The sequence below is a fragment of the Hippopotamus amphibius genome, chromosome 8 (assembly GCF_030028045.1).
Source record: "Hippopotamus amphibius kiboko isolate mHipAmp2 chromosome 8, mHipAmp2.hap2, whole genome shotgun sequence".
Classification (NCBI taxonomy): domain Eukaryota; kingdom Metazoa; phylum Chordata; class Mammalia; order Artiodactyla; family Hippopotamidae; genus Hippopotamus; species Hippopotamus amphibius.
The window spans coordinates 133,180,060-133,200,176 of record NC_080193.1 but is presented as its reverse complement, the minus strand read 5'-3'; the positions used below and the strand labels follow the sequence as shown (position 1 = coordinate 133,200,176).

The window sequence follows — 20,117 nt, the reverse complement described above, 5'->3', positions numbered from 1 at the left end:
TTGCAATCTGAAACCTGTTCCTCTGGTTATAGTCCCACCACCCACCAAGTTGTTCAGATTCCAAGCCTAGGGGTTTTTGTTTGTTTGTTTGTTTGTTTTTATGCCTTTCATTAACACTCTCTTCACATCTTATCTGATGGCAAGTCCTGTAGGCTCTATGTGCATAGTCATTCTAAATTTGACCACTTCCTTCAGAGACTGCCAGAAGCAGAGAGCAGCAGACACATTTCAGGAGACCACCTAACCTCCTGCATTCCAGCAAAGCAGAGTAAGTGCCAGCTCTCTTCAGCTCTTGGATTAGGCCCTGAGGCTGCAGAGAAAACTCAGAATAAAAATGGAGAAAGTGACATTTCAGGATGAAATTACTACACACCTCCAGGAAGCAGAGAAGGTAAAAGAAACCCAGGGAGAGGAAATGCCCTCAGACAAGTGTGTTAAACCTTGGAGCGATCATGAGATTAGGAGTTTCCTACAAGAATGGGAACTCCTTGCAGGGGAAGAGTTAAAGAAGAATTTTCACCTAGCATCAAGAATCATTGCCAGGCATCTCAAGCAAAGGGGCATAAATAAGTGCAGGAGAAAATGTCTTCAGATGCTAAGAAACTTGCAGGACTTGTACTGGACCATCCAAAAAGCTAACCAGAGGACAAGGAGCAGACCCTTGCCATGTCCTTATGGAGAGGCCCTTCACAGAATCCTAGGACAAAGAGGGGACGACAAGGACTTCTCAGGTCCTCCCTGTGCAGAAGTGGCTGACCTCTCACCACCCGAGTACCAGACCCCACCTGTGCAATACCTGATCACTTTGAGAAGATGCTGTGGACTCCCCCACATATGATCTACATAAGATGATCCTCAGTTACCCCGATTGGAGCCCTGGAACATGAACCTTCCACAGTCAAGTCCATGCCTGTTTCCTGTGTTTCTCCCCCGACACCCTGGCCTCCAGCAACAGTGGTCAACTTTCTCTGACACTGAGTCAGATGGAGAAATTACAGTTGGAACCTGCATCCCAATTTGATTCAAAGGACAAAGGACTGGCACAATTCCATATGCTTATTTGTTTTTTCTTCCTAGCCCAATGTAATGAGAAAAAAAATGTGACAATAAATGACCATACCCTCAAAAATAAATAAATAAATAAAAAATTAAAAAAACAAAAAAATAAATAAATCTGACCACTTCCTCCATCTGCCATGGTAACTTTCTGGTACCTGGACAACAATAGCCTTCTAATTGGTCTCTCTACTTCCTCTCTGATTTCCCTAATGTCCGTTCTCTACAAAATGGCCAGAATGAGCTTTTAAACGTCAAGTCAGACAATTTTATTCTCCTCTTTAACATCCTTCATTGGCTTCACATTAAATATCGCCTGCATTCTTAAGTGACTCAGAAAACTACAAAAGCCTGCCTTTGCCTTTCTCCCCAGATGAATGTCTTACCAACCTCTCCATGGTCAGTACCCATCAGCCATAATAAACTTCTTTCTTTAACTTGAATATACAGAGATTGTTTCCTCATTGGGACACTTGCATTTCTTGTTCCCCTTGCCTGGGAATGTTCGTCACCCAGATCTCAGCTCAAAAGTTACCCACCTATTTCTTGACTATTCTCTTTGTGGATAGAATGTATCTTGTATTATTTGTGGATAATGACTTTCCAAAGGAAATCAAATGGAGAATTTCATTAAATTTTTCCAAATTCAGTCCGTAATTAAGAATCTTAGCTGTCACTACAATGCCGGTTTTGGTGTGATGTGTTTGTTGTCAATTTAAAATTTCCATTACAGAGAGAAGAAATTTGTTAGCAAACCAATGAGATAAGAAAAGTTCCAAATTTGGGGTCTAAAGGAAGTGAAGCTCAGGTGAGCAGATAATTCGCTATCAGACAATGCTTGAATCCAAGATGGTGGAGGTCTGCAATGCTGTCTTATAGGGGCAGAGTGGTGGCTAAATGTCTAGAAGCAACAAATTGTAGTAGAAATGAGTGTAGATTCTAAAGCTAAGGTTTCTGGGTTCTAATCCTGGCTCTACCACTTACTAGCTGGGAGAACTTGTCATAACCTTAATGTGCCTCCTTATTCTCACGTATAAAATGAGGAAAATGGTTGTACCTACTTCACAGAGTTATTGTAAGGATTAAATCAATTAGTACAGAAAGTTTTTAGAATGGTACCTAGTATATAAGGTCAACTATAATTATGGGAGTACAAGTCCATCCAAAGAGTATGTGAAAATGAACCAAAGTGTTTGAGGTTATTTTTAGAATACTTAGGGACAGACAAAATATACTTTCTCCCCCATTCACCCACCAATACCCACATATAAAAAGAGGTGAGGAAAAGAAGGCATGCTGCTATTTGGGAAGATCGGACAATAGGAAGAGCAGACAAAAGTCAGGGAAGAGATAATTCTGAAGTTCTCAAAAATGATGGGGTCAGGTCAAAAAGTCACAAGCTTGAAGGAGCTCCTAGTGGTCAAATTTGGGATGATTTGAGAACACACACAAAAATATGAATACTAATGCTAATACTAATGCTGATAATATACACATTGACTTTTTTAAGGCATAAATCCATAGAGATGGAGGCATGACAGGCAGGAAGGAGGAAAAGAAAGAGGGAGTGAGGGGAGAGAGAGGCAAAGAGAAGAAGAAAAAAGGAAAAGAGATGTCTTCTTTACGAGTTGAATGCCAGCTATAAAAGAAGAAGGAATGAGAGATTTAGAAAAACAATTTTGCAGCCCTTAGTGTAATGATTGATTCAAGCAATGATCATCAATGGTTGCTAAACTTTTGGATAAAATGCTGTGAGGGCAAACTTAGAGAATGAACTTATAGTTACCACAGGGGAAAGGGGGGAGGGGGAGAGACAGATTGGGAGTTTGGGATTGACATGTACACATTGCTATATTTAAAATAAAATGCCTTTCAATAAAAAAAAATTTTTTTTAATATAAAAAGTAAATGTTAGCAGTGAAAAACAAATGTTGTGAGGAAACAGAATACTCACATGGATCAAAGTATCACCCACAAATGACTTCCTACTCTGAAAGGAAAACTCTAGTTGTCAACATCTTGACTAAGTGCTTAAAATTAGTATCACCAACACTGGGACAACCTGACAATGTATGCCTCTTAATTTGAAGCAATAAGAAATTCACAATTCTCATCACCTATGTAGTAGAATTCTATATAGTATTCATGAAAAACACTCATCCTATGAGATAACAGTGAGAACATTTATGAATGTGGTTAATTGCACAAAACAAATGGACTGTACTCCAAAAAAAATAACTCATTGGTAAGTAAGCAATGTGTCTATTTTAGACTGAGAGACTAGGGAGACCAAGCAACCAAGTGCGGTGCATGACACTGAATGGGACTTCTAATTTCAAAAGTGAGAAACAGTTATAAAAAATTTGGGGAGCAATGAGGAAATTTGAAAAGATTATTTATTAGATGATATTGGATTGGCCAAAAAGTAAGATGTTACAGAAAAACCTTACAGAAAAACCTGAATGAACATTTTGGCCAACCCAATATTTACATGATGAGAGTTGTGCTAATGTAAGAGAATGTCTCTATTCTTCAGAGATGCCTACTGAGGTACTTAGAGATATAGTGTCATGATGTCTGTAAATTCCTTTTCAAAAATCCAGAAAAAACAGTGTATCTATGTATGTGTCTGTGTATGTATGTGATGAAGCACATATTGCAAAAAGTTAAAACTTGGTGGCATGAAATGATGGATATTTGAGTGTTCACTGTATTATTATTTCAAATTTTCTGTATATTTAGGAAACAAACCAAAATAAAAATGTAACCAACATAGAAAATTATTAGCTTCTTACCTGTTGCATTCTGTGCCCCTGCCAGCCTGGCTCGTATTAAGCCATGCCTCTCTTTGAGGCGAAGAATCCGAACTTTTGGAAACTGAGACATGTATTTATCCAAGTTATCTTTTAGGTAGTCTATATCAGGGAAAGGATAGACAGGAAAACACTTTCATTAACGAGATCTGGATGATACCAGAAGTTCCTGTTCAACATCAAATTCCCAAAACTATGGCATTTACTGTAGTCAGGAAATTTTATTCTTTGAGCCATGATGTCATTTTCTTGGATGGATTTTTGTCTGGGTTCAATACTCTAAGCTGCTCCCAAAACCCAAATCTGTATTTTCAGTGTAGCCAAGTTACCGAGAGGAGGGCTCACTTTTTTTAGTGTTTGTCAGGACAGGTATAAATTTACCTTGAAGTAAATAAAGCTCAGGTTTCTGCAAAACCTTTTCCCCTTGCTAAGGCCCCTTCTAAGACATAGGGGAGAGGCTAAGCATTGTATGCAAACTGAAAAATTTGCAAAAGAAAGATCGCAACTGCAATTGGTTAAGACCACTGTCATTTCCTATTATGACAGCCCCTCTACCACACCTCTGCTCTCTTGCTCTTTTGGGGGCTTTGTGGTCTATGTTTATGTAGCTTGCAGTTACTTCTATGTGTAATCAAGTTATTGACCTATCCCAGGTAGGAATGGCTTCTAGGACTACTTCTGCTTGTCACTTTTCTACTAATTCTGTGTTCTTTTTCTTAAAGAGGACCCCATAGAAACTTTAGGTCCCACAAAATCTTAGTAGGCCATTCCTAAAGGGACTATTTTCTGCCTGGTAACTAGATGCTATTTCTGTTTATGCTATCAAGGCCACTTCTTAAAGTTTTCGAGCAGTTTTCCTTAGATATCTCACTGCTCCTGGAGCTCAGTGTGACCCTGGTAGGCACTCTGAGGCTGAGGAAGCTGGATCCTGTCCTTGTGGCTATGACCAAGGCTAAGCTGTTCTATTAAGGTTGTTGTCTCTACACTATTTTCTAAAATTTTCTGAAATGCGTGGCATTTTGGGAATTTGTAATGCTGTCTAGGACCTCTGGCAGTCATTGGACCACTTACATACACAATTTTTTTTGACAGTCCAAAAAGAAAGATTCTTCACAGTAAGAAGCAAAACAAAAGTAAAGACAGTGGTGGATTCTGCCTTTGAACTTTGTTGGAATCTCATTTTTCTGGTCCCATTGGCATTTTGTCTTCTCAACACTTAGCTGAACATATAATAGGCTTTGCTCTTGAAGAAGAAGCCATAGGCCTTCCATTTCATTGCTTTCTATAACTCTAGCTATTATCAGTAGGAAAGTCAACCCATTAATTGCAGAATCTTTGCTTGTATTTATGCAATTTTAGAGAACATCTTATGGTCTCCAGAACTTCAAAGTGCCCATCTCTAAGAAGCTGTAGTTGAAAGTCACTCCTACACAGCAGAGAATTCACAGCTGAAGGGGAGTCTGCAGAGGCTAGCTGAACAGCCCTGGATGGTTGAGCTGACTTTCTGTAACCCATAGACGTTTGGACTTATGCCTCTAAGGCACAACATCAAACAATGATTTGGCATTTGTAAAATGTTTATGCTTTATCAAATAACCCTGTAATGTTTATAATTTTCATCCAAACTGCTATTGCCTCAAATCAAACTTTGATTTTCCAGCGGTAGTTTTCTTACCTTTGGTGCTGAAGTCATCTACCAGTAGAATCTCTTTGATGAGGTGCTGAGGAGAGCGGTTGAGGACGCTATGAACAGACCTCAGGAGAGTGGACCACACCTCATCCACAAAGCACATGATGACACTGGTGGTTGGGAGGTTATTGTGAACAAGCTGCTCTGCACACCTGGGCCAGAACACAAGCGGAGCAAAGGTGGGCCAGCAAGATCCACAAGACAGTTTTAAAAGTCACAGTGCAATTGTGTGTGAATACACACTCACTCTATCCATCCATCATCTATCTATATCTTTATCTGTATCTATCTATCTGATGATTTTCTCAAGTGCTTTTGTTGGGGAGAGTTATAAACAAAATAAAAGAGCAGAGAAAGGATACCTAACGACAATTGTTGCTATCAGAGGACTAGCCATGCAAGACATGAGAACTTCCTGTGGAGGCATCACCCTGTAGGACATGGGCTTTGCAGGTGGTTAAGACACTATTTTGAAGCCCAGCATCAATTTTTCTCAGATCTTTGTCTATTGATACTTTACTTAATCTCTCTGTACCTCAGTTTCCTCAACTGTAACATGAGGTAATGGTTCTTATTGAACAGAGATTAGTGAGAATTAGAGCTTAGTAAGAATGCATATAGAATGTCTAGCAGTTTCTGGGCACAGGAATTCACCAAGTGGCAGCTATTGCTATCCTACTTAGATTATATACCACAAGAGAACATTCTTATTCTCTTATTTAATGTTACTTCATTAGCATTAAATCATTTAATGTTACCAAGTAGTTTATGATTGCCTTCCCAACTGGCCTTATGCCAAGTGCCAAAGAAAATATTCTTTCTCACTACGTGTGAGTGGATTTATGGATATATTTTATATGCATTATATACTAATTAAAACCTTCAGCTTCCTTGTGTATTTAAGGGGTCCTTGCTGAGACTCTCTGTGCTACAGGGTAGCCACAGAAGTCATTCTGCTGGCGTGGAAATGAGAACATGGCTACAGTGGGAGTTGGTATTCAGGTGGGTTGTAATTGATCTTGGGTTTTCTCCATGTCCCGAAGTGCATCGTGTCTCACTGCTGGCAATCTTCCATCTCCTGTTTGAGTAACTCTTCACAGGATGGTATCTGGTGGAACCTCACAAAGAGTATTGGCCATCTTTCTAATGCAGCTATGCTTAGTGATGTAATAATTAAATTACAATGATCATAAATAAATATTATCAGCCTTCTGCATTATTTCATTTTAAACCTCAAACCAACAGCATCTCTTCCCCTTTCTATAGGAGAATAATTGAAATCATGGGGTGACTAGTCCATGATTATACTGTTGTAAATGTCAGAGTTGGGACTGCAGCTCTGGTCCAGTTCAGCTCCAGAAATAACTATTCAGAAAGTTTGAAGTCCACAAGAATAAAAGCAGCTGGCAGTCGATGTGGCATTTTATGGGAGTAGGCGCTTCTGCTAGACAACATAACTGCACTGTGCTTAGTCCATAAATAAGAAATAGATAAGAGTAAAAGACACAGGGAAAAACACATTTGCATGGCACTTTACAATTGGTAAAATGCTATTATGTACATAGTTAAATTCAATCTTTATAACAACTACTTGAAATGTATACTATTATACTCCCCTTCAAATAGAGCAAACTGAAGCTTGAGACGTTAAATGACCTACCCAATACCACTCACTAGAAAGGATGTATACAGGAATGTGAACAAATAGTTTAATCCAGATCTAGGGGTCATCAGAGAAAATGAGGTGGAAAGAAAAGTGGTGGAGGATTTTGAAGGTACTGGGGCAATATGGTTAAATATTCCATCTTGGGCTCGAAGTTGGGAAAGAGGAAGTAAAGCTGAGAGGAGTTTATTAGTCTGAGTGAAAGGAAGAGTAAAGAAAACAGTGACCTCCTGTGACTCCCTCATCTCTAATTTTATAGCGTCAGTGAATGGGAAATATGCATTTCACACGTAAATATTCTTTACAACGTTTGGTCTTGAAAAAATAAATCAATTCCTGAAAGGAAGGGTCAGCTGCACAAATTTCACCTGAGCCACCTGAATCAACGAGCCTTAGCTGTGAAATCCTAGAGCTGCTTTGCTGTTAAAATTTGGTCGACTTTGGAAACATCTAGTTACAAATGAAAATATATTGGAGAGAGTTAATCAAGCAGGCTAACTCATATTATAAAACCAAGCATATGAATCTTCTCATATAAATCAGTCGATTTTTTGGGCCTCTTTTAGATGAAAGTTTTAAGTGGTAATGTAAGCCAGTCTGAACTGGAGGTTGAAAGAATATTCGGAGATTGGAGAGGTTGGGAGAAGGCACCTCCCTTCGCCAAATATCTGCCCCTCCTTTCCTCTCAACTTGTTGTGATGCCTTAATTTCCCCATCAGGAACATATATGGGTAGATCATGAAGGATTCTGCTAGATCCACATGTGGATTTCTATACCAGGAAATAGTACCTTTGCCTATTATGGACAAATATATATTTTAGATGCATTTGAGGAACCACATTGAAGATGACCCTGTGGGAGATTACATTGTAAAGATTATAGCGGTGCCTGGAAAAGGGGGTGGCATTAAAGGATGGGTAAGAGGGCACAGAAGGAGATGTGAGAGGTTTCAAATACAAAGTTTCAGAGAGTGTCTTGGTTTGGGTGGTTGAGATGTCAGGCCACTCTAACATTTATAGGTCCCTGGTTTCCTGCATTACTAAACAGGCTAAACATGTTTCCAGGTGTCTAGAAAACCCAGCATGCTTGTTTTGTTCAAAGGCACAGTGTGTCAGACTGGAAAAGTTTTCAGCCTTAACTCTTGCATCACTCTTACCTATTGACTGTCACCTACTTCCTACAGGTTGTGAAAACTGTGTCAAGTTATCCTACACTGACCCAACTGAAGCAAATTTCCTTTCCTCCAATTTGCCCATTGGAAGCCTTTTTACTGTATTGGAAGGAGGAGTTTCAGCTTAAGTAGAGTCTAACTTAAATGCAAGATATTTCTGGGTTTGTAATCTTTTTGGAGGTTAAGAAGTCATATTCATGTTCTATATGTGCATTCATCATACAGGTGAGGTATTCAGAGTTTACAGGCCTTGTGCTACACGTAAAAATTAACCCAATCTGTTTGTTTGGGGGGAATCTAAATCCAAATTACTGTAGTCCATCCAGCTACTAAAAACAAATGGGGACTCGAACGTGGGGCTCCTCTGTCCTGCTCACAGTGGATACACTATCTGGTGGGATAGAAACCCTCTGGATCTGAGGAAGATGACAGGGAACTAAATATTGAGAACTTTCTGATATTTATTGGCTGCATGACCATGGGCAAGTCAGAACTTTCCAGAACCTCAGTTTCCTCACTTTTAGGATGAAGATTACAATACTTTCATCACAGAATGTCTGTAAAGATTTGATGCGATAATGGAGAAAAAATGCTTCTGTAAGCTCCATGGTAAAAAAAGGAAAAAAAAAAACAAGAAAAACAAAACAAACCCGTGCAAAGTCCTATGATTATCCACAAAGCACATGCACACATTTTGACTGGGCGCACTGCCCTTTTCCCAGGCTGTCTTTTAATCCGAAGCTATCAAGGGCTCATCATTTACCAAGAGACTCAGAAAGTGACGTGCTTTGCTTTCTTGGCTTGTATGCATTGAAGGCTCAGCCACTAACCTGATTTGAATGTAGCCTATCGAATAAAGAAGGTTTTAAATCAGAAGATTGAGGGAATGATAATATTCCCTCATGTCTATGAATTTTTCATTTTTATTCCAAAACAGTCAAAATGGACGATGTGGGTCAAGTCTCAGTGTTCGCAGGTTTGAACAGAAGGTCGAGGAGAATATTTTCTCAGCTTCTATTTGCAATTCAACTGCTGCCTCGGTGTGAGCCTTCAGGGGCCTTCCCTCCCCAAGCTCTGGTATCTGCCGGAGGATCAGAGGAGAATAGAGCATCTAGCTGAGGGGCTCTGTCCGGAATTATATTCTTCTCTGCAAGACCTTAGAATGACTAGGGCTTCTTTTCCTCTCACTGATAAGAGGGTATAGTTGTATAAAACTTTTATGTTTTGTTCTTTCTGGGGTAGACGAGCCCTGACATTTATTCAGAACTGCCTGACTACTAAGAAGTTTTCAGTCACACTCAGCACCCCTACTCCAAAGGCTGAAGCTGTGGTGCCTGAGGTAACCGTCTACCCACCGAAGGTACTGGACTCAGGCTTAGAAATATAAACTACCAGCATCAACGCTCACCACTTCAACAATAGTCTATTTTGAGCAGGCAGCTGTGAGAGTGAGGCTGAGATAGGAGGGAGGAGAGTAGGAGGTAATGAAATGTGGCAGAAATAGTTCTGGGTGGAGGTTAGGGCACCTTGGGGGTAGTTCTGTCTTTCCTGGGGTCTGTGACCGTGGGCAAGTCATGTCCCTCCTCAGACTTCTCTGTAATGTAAGAAACAGGACCAGAGTTCTTCTGAAGCGTCATTTAGTACTAACTTTCAGTGATGCTCTTTGTAATTTTAGCCTCATTCATCCATAAGTGCTTCCCTCTGGGTCACGAGAGTCCCGAGAAAAGGTAAGTTAAATTGTTGCACTGAGCTTTAAATCTTTGGACATTTTCTTTCTGGTCCTTAGAAGCACCTTAACAAGGTCCTGCGTGATCTGGACTACTTACTTCTATGGTCCCATTTCCACCCTCCCTGCTCTCCCAACCCCATGTCAGATTTCCCTCTCTCTCAATGCATCATTCTTTTTACCTGCTTTCCCCGCGTCTCTAACTCCTTATCCTTCAGATCAGCTCAAACACTTCTGCCCTCTCTCAGGCCAGGCTCAGCATTTCTCTTCCTTGCCCCAGTAGTTCGCTCTGCTTCCGAAGAACCTTTTGCTCTACTTGCCTTGAAGGCAGGATCCATGCTTAGATGTTAGATTGCAGAGGAGGTAGGCGCTCAGAGAAATCTGTCCACTGCTGAGCTGTGATTGCTGGGCAGTTTTAAAGAATCACCTTTGCTTAGTGCTGTATAGAAAATGATGGCCCTTAAATTTTCTCCCTGACAACGTGCAAAACTAATTCCCCTCGTATATCTCTGAAGCTATCCCCCTCCCCGCCGCTCTCCCCTAAGGACGAGAGCTGTTTTAATTTCTGCTAAAGTCATGCGATTATAAGGAAACGAAGGAAGAGCTGTGGCCTATGGAAAGAGCACTAGAATTAGAAATCAGACAATTTTCTTTTGAACCCCAAATCTGCTATTAGCTTGCTGGGACAGCAGACCTATCATTTATTCTTTTAAAACCTAACTTTTCTCATCTGTAAATCATATGAGAGATAGTATGTCTTTCATAGTGTGGTTGTGAGGATTGTTTAGAACAAAAAAAAAACCCCACATACATATAAAATCTCCACACACACACACACACACACACACAAAATCACTGCTGGATCATAAATGAGCGCCTTTTTGATGAGGCTCGGCAAGGGAGAGACTCCCCTTGTTTGGAGAGCCTTGACAAACCCCGGAGAGGTGTGGTGGGGATGGTCACTATGAGGGCAGAGCAGGTGGGGTGAGGAGAGAGCCAGGCTGGGGTAGCAGAATTATTGCCGAGTGAGGAAGAATCAGAAGATTAAAGGTTGGATCCCAAACCAATCCCAAAATGATGAGCTGTGGGTCCCTGGGCAAGTTACCTTTCGCTGTGCTTTTCCCCTCATCTGTGGCCCTTTATCAACTGGGCATGGCTGTTATAAGGATCAGACAAAATAGTGTACTCGGAGGATGAAAGGTGCCAGCTGCCCAGCTCATGACAGGCAGTGGGCAAATAGACGTGGACTGAAAGGAACTGCCACCAACCCCATGACCTGCCGCAATCGGAAACCTCAGCTTCCTCTCTAAGACTCAGCTTCTCTATAGGTGGAGCTGGGACAGGATGGTGACAGTACCTGCCTTGAGGAATACTTTTAAGGAACACATGAGAAGGCACGTGGTAAGGGCCTTTTTAACTCTTGTACTTAGTTTCTCTCTATCGGTCCCTCTCACACATATCTATATACCATCGTTTTAGAAGGGGGGCCAATTTAGAAGATACTTTAGTTTAGAATAAAATAGATTTTTTTTAAACATTGAGGAGACTCTAAAAAGCTCCCTTCATTCTGAAAGCAAACAACAAAACAGAGCTTCTAAACACTGCTATTTTTCCCCAATTTTTCTGAGCCTGGAGCAAAAAATGTTCCCTTCTTGAGAGGCTCTGCTCTAAACAGGTCTCCCAGAACAGCCACCAGGGAGCTATTCTCCAGGGGAAGAGCTCTCAGGGCAGTGTCACCACGAGAATTTGATAAATAATTTTAGGATGGTTAAATTGGGCCCTGGATGAGGTGTGTAAAAAAGAAGTGTACACAGTTCCGAATTTCTACATTAACGAATGCCTCTCTCCCATAAATATTTCTAGGTCTTTGGTAGTATTTAGGAGACAAAGTCATGGATTTGCTTGATCATTTCTCAGTTTTACATTAATTAGGCACTGTTTCACTGTTCTCTTTGAATCAGTAGCAAAAGTGTGTTTTCTATACTCTGATCCTCTCTCTCCTTGTCATTCCCCTAGTTGTGGGGAGAGTGTGATAAGTAAAAATGCCGAAAGCTCTGTGATCATCTTTTGGCCACATTTAACCTTTGTTTTGTTATGGTCTAGTGGGCCCCTTTTAAACAAATGTCGCTTTACATTTCCAGCTTTCTGATACAACATTTTAGTGAAATAGCACACTGTGCTCTAACACACACACACACACACACACACACACACACAAATGTACATGAATACACACACACACACACACACACAATTCAAAAGCAACATTGCTTTGTGTACACTCAGAAGAGAAAGCAGGAAGTAACCCTTTTAAATCCATCTTGTGAGATTTTTTTTTTCCCTGCCCTTGTTTGGTTTCTTAGAGTCTCATAGCGTCTCCAGGCAATTTTAGATAATGCTTTCCTATCACTATTAGTTACAAAAGCTATCTCATTTCACCAATTAAAATATTAATCCTACATAAAACTAAGGATATTGAACTTCATTTAACTGTACAGTTTCTCTTGTCTCTCAGCCTGATTCACACATTTAGAAACCTGAAGTTTGGAAGATTATGTGGTCAGTTTATTTTCTCTCTTCTAGCCCCTCCTCCTCTTCCTCTTCCTCCTCCAGTAATTCATTAGTTGTGCTTCTGACCTCACTAGGATTGGGAGAGTAGGGGAGAGGTGGAAATTAAGGTTCTAGAAAGGTTTTTCTTTCCCCTCAGTAAATTAGACTGGTTTGTGGCAAATGCATGGTGCTTTTTACCTTTAATATGTGCCAAAAGAAACCTCTTTTTAGCTGTGCAGGAAGGAATCAAATTATTGGTTGACAGTCCCAGTTCTGGGCTAAGAGAACAGGCGCATTTTAATTGTTTTATTGAGGGGCTTGCCAGAGTACTGTCGAAAAAGCAAAGCATTAAATTAAATAATCAGCTAACATCATGACGGTGCAGCAGTGCTCGAAAAGCATGCTGTAATTCTTACTGTCCTCTAAAAACCTAAATCCTGGCAGCAAACATGTCTTTGAGTCATTTTTCTCTAAATGCAGATTTGGGAAGTGCACTCAAAATAAGTTCATTTTTGGAGTTGCATCTTCACTCTAGCTGCAGGCCACAGGACAGACTTCTCTAAGTAGAATTGCCCTGCATTTCCAGTTGATAGGACCATGTTTTAGGAAAGCCTGCGCGTGTGTATTGTTTATTGCTGGCTAAAACAAACTTCAGTAATTAAGAGCAAGAACTGCAAGGATTAGCTTCTTATAAAGAAAGGGTTAAAAATGGAAATCTGTAATGACTATCACAAATATTTTATTTGAAGCATATTTTATAGGTAAAAATTCTAGGCAAATATGAAATTATATTTTACTTACTGACAAAACATTCTTATAAATAAAACAAGGAGATTTTCACCCATTGAAAGTCAAAACATTAAAAAGACAAGCCAAACAACAACAAAAATATGAATTAATGAATAAACATGAATTAATGAATAGACCATAGTGTTAGAATAGGATGTATTTACCTTAAATGAGACACTAACGTATTCTGTATATTCAAAATGAAAAATGAGAGTCATTATTAATTGTAAGATGACTTCTCATAAGCCTAATTTGAATAGTTGTGTAGCATTTATTTTTTTAACATAGTGTCAACTTTCAAAAATAATTTCAGAAAACCTGATCTTTAAAAGCATATTATGTAAACTTGTATCTTTTGAGTGCACAGCAGTGTGCTCAGTGCTAAGGGGATACAAAATAAAATAAAAGACAGAGTCTCCTTCCAAAGCTTGCAATTTCACTGAGAAGGGGAAAGAGATTCCCAAGACCCTAACTAGGGAAGATCACACAGCAAGGGATGTTTCAGTAACCACGAGAGTGCATTAAGGGTCATTGGAACTTAGAGGTCACAGTCACATCACGTCCAGGTGGAGGTAAGTTACAATTAGATTTTGACCAATGTCAGGTTAATATATTTGGGGGGCGGGGGATGGTGACGGCTCTGCAAAGTGAGGATGGTGGGAAGCGGTGGGGAGGGACCAGTTAAGAAAAACATCAGTGGATGGTAATGAACATGATGTGTAGAGAGAGATGAGGCTACCTATCCTCATGCTGAGGGCACCTATCCTCATGCTGAGGGCGTATATCGGAGAACACCGTCACATGCAGCTAGCAGTCGCCACACAGCAAGGGGCAGAAATCTGGGTGGCACTGAAAAGGACAGTGAGAATAATGCCCATGACAAAAAGAGGTTTTTGTGCCTTTGGAAAAGGCCGTGACTGTATCTCAACATCTTAGAAATGGTTCTTTGGGACTCAGGAGAGAAGTAGAGAAGAGCAGGTTGGGAAAAGAGAGTGATTTTAGAACAAGAGCAGGTGAAGTTGTCCTGGGAATGCTGCTTCTCTCTTCTCCTTCTCGATGTCAGCCTTACCCGAGCATGTTGGTTGAATCATCATCCTTAAGAACTAGTAACTGCCTATTATCTTTGCTGAGGGGAGCTAAATTTAAACAAACATACTAACAAATCTATGGCTTTTACTCTTGTTTTGGTTCAATGTATATTCAATAGTCAGTTATGATAAGTCAGTTACTGTGTTAATCAATCCGTAAGTGGATTTGGGGGAAATGAAAAAAGCAGTAAAAGAGAAATTCCCCAGAACTCTTAAAATTTAAAGGTTTCAGTGGGTTGTTACCATAGGTAATTTTAAGGCCAGTCCTTCTGCATTGTAACAGATCTTTCTTTTTCTTTCTTTCTTTCTTTCTTTCTCTTTCTTTCATTTCTTTCTCTTTCTTTCTTTCTTTCTTTCTTTCTTTCTTTCTTTCTTTCTTTCTTTCTTTCTTCTCTCTCTCTCTCACACACACACACCCTTATTATATTCTATAACAATGCCCCCCATGCTGCTTTTAAAATTTATCTCAAAAAGTCTTATTACGTGTGTTCTTACAAGCATCTCGTATACCTTTTGAGCAAAGCTGAGAAAAATAAAATCAAAGCAAGAGAACTTTAAGTCATGCCAACCTGGTGAATCAAATGTTTTCATTTTTATTTTCTTCCAACCTTTATCGATATGAAAGTATGTACCTATGTACATACTTTATCCAAATATGTACATAATTTGCACATACTTGTAGTCAGAGTGTTTGTGTAAAAGAAAAGAAAAATGATTTATTCTCTTTCCTGTAAGAATAGCACAAATGGGGTTCTGTGCATAGGCTCCCTGGTGGCTAAACTGTCACCTCCATCCCGTTGGAAGAGTAGAGCATCAGGTAGGCAGCTTGCCAAGAGCGCTTATATTTAGCCAGGGTGGGTTGTGTGATAAGAGGGTGGGGGCCTGGCCACATGCTGTCTGACTCATCCTCTCAAGCACACGTGTCACTTTCTCCTACAGTCGCGACAGCCTCCTTCAGAAGACAAAGCCTGACTGTGACTCTCCGGAGCAGCAACGCTTAACTTCCACAGACCAAATTTCAGAAACTAACAAGCACTGGGCGACATTGAGACTTCCATAAATCACATAGACGATAACATCATTATTACTTGCTTTTGGCCCTCACACAATTACCTTTCTCTAGTTTGGAACTGCAGCCTGGGCTCCTGTGCAGTGTCTGATTTTTCCCCAAGCTCCATAGCAGTCTGCCAGGCCACGGAAGGGATGTTAAAATAAAGCTACTTTACTACTTCATTCGCTGGCGTTTTGTGTTCAGAGTTGGCCATATAGTATATGCTACATAAGGTACGTATAGTAATATGCCATATACTGGCATATTTGGAAGTGCCATATATAGTGTGTATGCGTAGTAATAAAGTCATATAGTGTATCATAAACATATGTGACATATGTGATATGTGATATACAGGATTTCAGATCAGAGCTGGTCCAACATAATTTTTGGGATCCTTTTTGGTAGTAATTAGCAAGAGATGAGCGATCAACAGCACAACATAATTTTGAACATGGATTCTAGTAATCGCTCTACAATTACTAGCTCTATGACCATAGACAATATAAATTCCCAGGGCGTCAGTTTCTTCATCATTATTTTGGGTATATTTTTGTTCTCCTCAAGTTGTGAGTTTCACCAAGGTGAGGAACACGAATGGCAAAGTGCTTGGTGTCTAAACCAGGGCTCAGTGCCTTAGCGACAGCCATCTGCCAATGGCTAAGAGCTGATGGCTAATACCACAGTGAAGAGGCTCCTCTTACAACTATGAATACAGGCACATCCCCATCTGCTTTCCTCCTAGTAACACTGAATCCCCAGGTCACAAGGAAGAGGGTTTTGTGCTTGTTTGTTTGTTTTTTAATAGAAGCCAGACATGGTCGTTTATGTACCACATGTGCTAAGTCTGAATCTTGACATTCTCTAATTCCAACTTCACAGCAAACATTGTTTGGCCCAGGAACTGCATATCAGGGCACACATGGAGCTCAATCAATTAACAGGTAGTGAACGTATGGCTACAAGGTACTATCACTTATGAGTGGACCAAAAAGAGTGAGGAACCAACTATATTTGAATCAGATCAAATATTTGTGATCTACTTTCTGGTTGCAGGAATTTGATTCTTTAAAAACTGGCTTATGAAGGCGCATTGGGCAGCTGTAGAGCTGTGCTGCCTTGGGAAAGCGACAGGATTTCTGAGTGCCTTCACTTGTTGCTTTGCACCCATAATATCTGCTGCCTCCTTTGTAGGGCTCCTCTGAAGTTCATGTGATTTGTGTGCAGTTGCTTCATAAATGGTGAAACTCTAGAAATATAAAATATATTCTTGTATGTCCTGCAGGTTTGCTTCTTGTTGGCTGATTGACTTTTTCCAACATTATTAGTCTTGTATCACTGACCTCCTGAACTATCTACTGTTCTCATCTATAAAGCATATTAAATTCCAGGGAGTAGAGTCACTTCTTCACTTACGGTGATCATTACTCATGATTAGGCAAAATTCTGCTGGTTAAGATATGATTCCAGAGAGGCCTAGAAGCCTCCTTCTCTGTGCTCCTTTCCCAAATATACTCCTGACAAACTTGCTAATAATAAAAAATTCTGAAATTGAGAATTCACTTCATTGTCACTGTTTTAACGGAATTGCATTTTAAGCTCTACCATTCAATATACACCTTATTAGGAATTGAGCTCCTCTAATCATTTTGATAGGTTTTCAATACAGGAAAGGGAACACAACATGAGCTATTAGAAATGAGGGCCAAAGTCTCAGAGAAGGAAGTGTGTAAAGAGAGTACAATGGGTATGCCGATATCAGAATTTTTCTCTGTGTGGACGGTAGGCTATTTGGACCATGCCTAATGATTATGGTTGCTCTAATTCTCTAGGCGACCAAAAATCACACAAAGTTATCTAGAAATCAATCTTCTCTATGTAAGACCCAAAACACTGGGGGCTGAGGAAAGAGAAGAGAAATGGATCTTACCCAGCAGGTCTTGTATCTTCAATGGCTCTGTCCACTGGGATCAAATCACTGAGGTAGACATTGAAATTTCCTTCTTTCCATCTTCTTTCTACCTCCTTCTCCTTTCCATGGGGAACGACCACTGGACGTCCAAACTGACCTGGAGCTTTGGGGTCCCTTGGAGAAAGTGTCACATCAATTCTTAACACACGGTGCATTCCACCGTCTTCAGGTGAAAGGGCTTTTATGTGACGTTGGTTGAGTTGTGCAGGCTGGGTCTTGGCAGTTAAGTTGACTCTTGCAGGCTCCAGCCCCCCAGCTAAGGCTTGATTGCTTTGAGACACTGCTGCTCTCTGTAGAGCAAGGGAAGAGAAAGATGCCTCCCTGCTCTTCCTGGCAATGTGTTTCTCTTGGCTTTTGCCCAGTACTATAGGAGATACAATTTTGGTTTTGGAATTGGGGACCTCTTTGGTGCCTGTCTTTAGCTCCTCCTCCTTGGTTATGATCACAACATGGCTTTCAGACAAATTGAGTTTCTTCCCATCAGCCACTTTGGCTCCATCATCCTTTGGCAAGCCTCCCAACTGTGTCTCATTAATAGATTGCTTCTTTAAGTGACTTGAATTGGCAATGAACTTGGAAAAGGGAAGGTCCTTATTGGCTTTGTGTTTATTTGCATTTAGTTCTTTGCTCTGAGTCTCAGTATTATTTAAGGCTATGGCTTCCCTGGGTTTTGGCACTGGTAGGCTGGCAGGGAAGGTCCTTTCATTTGCTATTGCCTGGGATTGCTGCTTTGATCTGTTAATATTAAGACTGATGGTCACATTTGGGTTCCTCTCAGCTGCTTGTTTGGATGTGTCACTGCCAAGACTATGACTCTTCAGGTTCTCCTGGTTTATACCAACAGGTCCTGTGTGCACAGATATTTTGGGCAATGGAGTTCCCCTTGCTGCAATGAATGGGGTTTTCACAGCCCCCTGAGCTGCTGTTTGCTTTGGTGTCATGTGGCGAGAGGAAACTTCAGGTCTGACGTCTCGCCCCTCTGTCTTCCGCTTGGAAAAAGTCACTGGAGCAGTCTGCAAATATGCAGGACGCCACAAAGGTGCAACCTTGCCCCTTCCTGGGGCATTCTGCATTTTTCTTTCCTTCTGGGTCGGGTCCAAATCAACTTCAACCTTGAGCTCAGTCTTCGCAGTCTTTCTAAACTTCTCTCTGCCCCATCCTCCCTTCCCATGCCCTCTCCTTGGGGGCTTCACCTCTTTCGCTCTGCTCTCAAGGCTCTTCACCTGGTCTGGCGGAACTCTGAACCCTACGCTCTCCCTCCGGACCAGGTCTTCCTTCAGGACCCGAGTGTTGACCTCACTGAATGAGAGGCGGAGAGCTGCCACGTCAAAAAGCAGCCAGATGACAGAAGCCACAAATACAAATGCCAGGATTCGCCCGCTTCCCCGGAAAAACTTTCGGATCTTGTTCATGGTACGAAGGCTTCCCTTGCAGCCTGCCCTCCCTCAGAGCCTGCTTACCTTGCGTGGAGAGGGAGCTGAAGTAGTAGCAGTAGCAGCAGCAGCAGAGTTGCCAGAAAGCGCCCCCCTCCCCCTAAACACAGCAGGAAGCAGCCGTCCAAGGGGAAAGCTCAGCTCCTACCGCTTGTCAGTCTCTGCCTGCGTGGCATTTCACAGCACCGCATCTGTGCCTGCTCGGCTGGCCCCTGGCTAAGCCCTGCTAAACGTGGCCCGTTGGTCACTCTGGGAGCAGTCCATTCCAGCCACCAGACAGTTCAACAGATCACTTGTCGCGTCTCCACCAGCCCATGTCCACCTTCCTACGAGCCCAAGAAAAGGTGGGGGCCGGGCTGGGGCTGCGGCTTCTCTCCTCCCCGTTCTGGGTCTGCACGCTGTAACTCAACACCACTTCTCATAAGGAAAACATTTCAAGCCATTACCCAGAAAACTTCATTCAGCTCTCACCTTCCGTGTTATGTGAGAACGGGTGTGTGTTCAGGGCAATTAAAGAAAGCTCTCTAACGTGGAGGGCCTGTGCTCCTGGTTTGTAACCCCACCTACCCCATTCCTGCTTATTAACCCTGTTGTACCCGGGTCTCCGAGTGATTTGCCCCAGCAATTAATCACTGACCTTAATGGTTCAGCTTTGAGAGGTAGCAGCTTATTGCAGGGGCCGAGCGTAACCTCAGTACCAGAGGGGGGTGTTTGATTACTCAGAAGCCTTTTTTGAGGGAGGGTATGGAAATGTTTCTTTCTAAGTCAACTTTTTGTTTTAAATGAGTCCATCTATTTTTATTATTAGATTCGGTAGACATAAAGTTAATTTGTCATATTGCTGTAAAAGTTTCTAAACTCTTACTCTTGATTTGGGTATTTATCTCGTCACAGATGTAACAAACGTTTGCAGACTGAACCAAAATTTGGACCAGACTCTGAGTGGCACTGGTGGACTGGTAGACACCTTTATGGTAGAATTATACCGAAGAAATCCTCCCAAATTTTGATTAATTGATAGGGGAAGGGACAAAGATGACCACTGGTCTGCATTGTGTTTTTAGAAGCCTTTTAAGTCTTTCTAATGTACAGCCAAAGTTGATAAACACTGGTC

At 41.2% G+C, this 20,117-nt stretch overlaps 1 protein-coding gene and 1 pseudogene across 1 annotated transcript in view; one reads left to right on the top strand and one right to left on the bottom strand.

Moving 5' to 3' along the window:
• GALNT5 (polypeptide N-acetylgalactosaminyltransferase 5) overlaps positions 1-19,052 on the bottom strand; it is a 40,551-nt gene extending 21,499 nt beyond the window's left edge. The window contains exons 1-3 of the mRNA XM_057746047.1: positions 17,529-19,052; positions 5,545-5,711; positions 3,852-3,971 (exon numbers count right to left, since the gene is read on the bottom strand). Coding sequence (XP_057602030.1) covers positions 3,852-3,971; positions 5,545-5,711; positions 17,529-18,982 — 1,741 coding nt within the window. The 5' untranslated portion in view covers positions 18,983-19,052. The remainder of the gene's footprint in view (positions 1-3,851; positions 3,972-5,544; positions 5,712-17,528) is intronic.
• LOC130858369 (putative uncharacterized protein MSANTD5) lies at positions 335-1,021 on the top strand (annotated as a pseudogene).
• Positions 19,053-20,117: the final 1,065 nt, after the last annotated feature.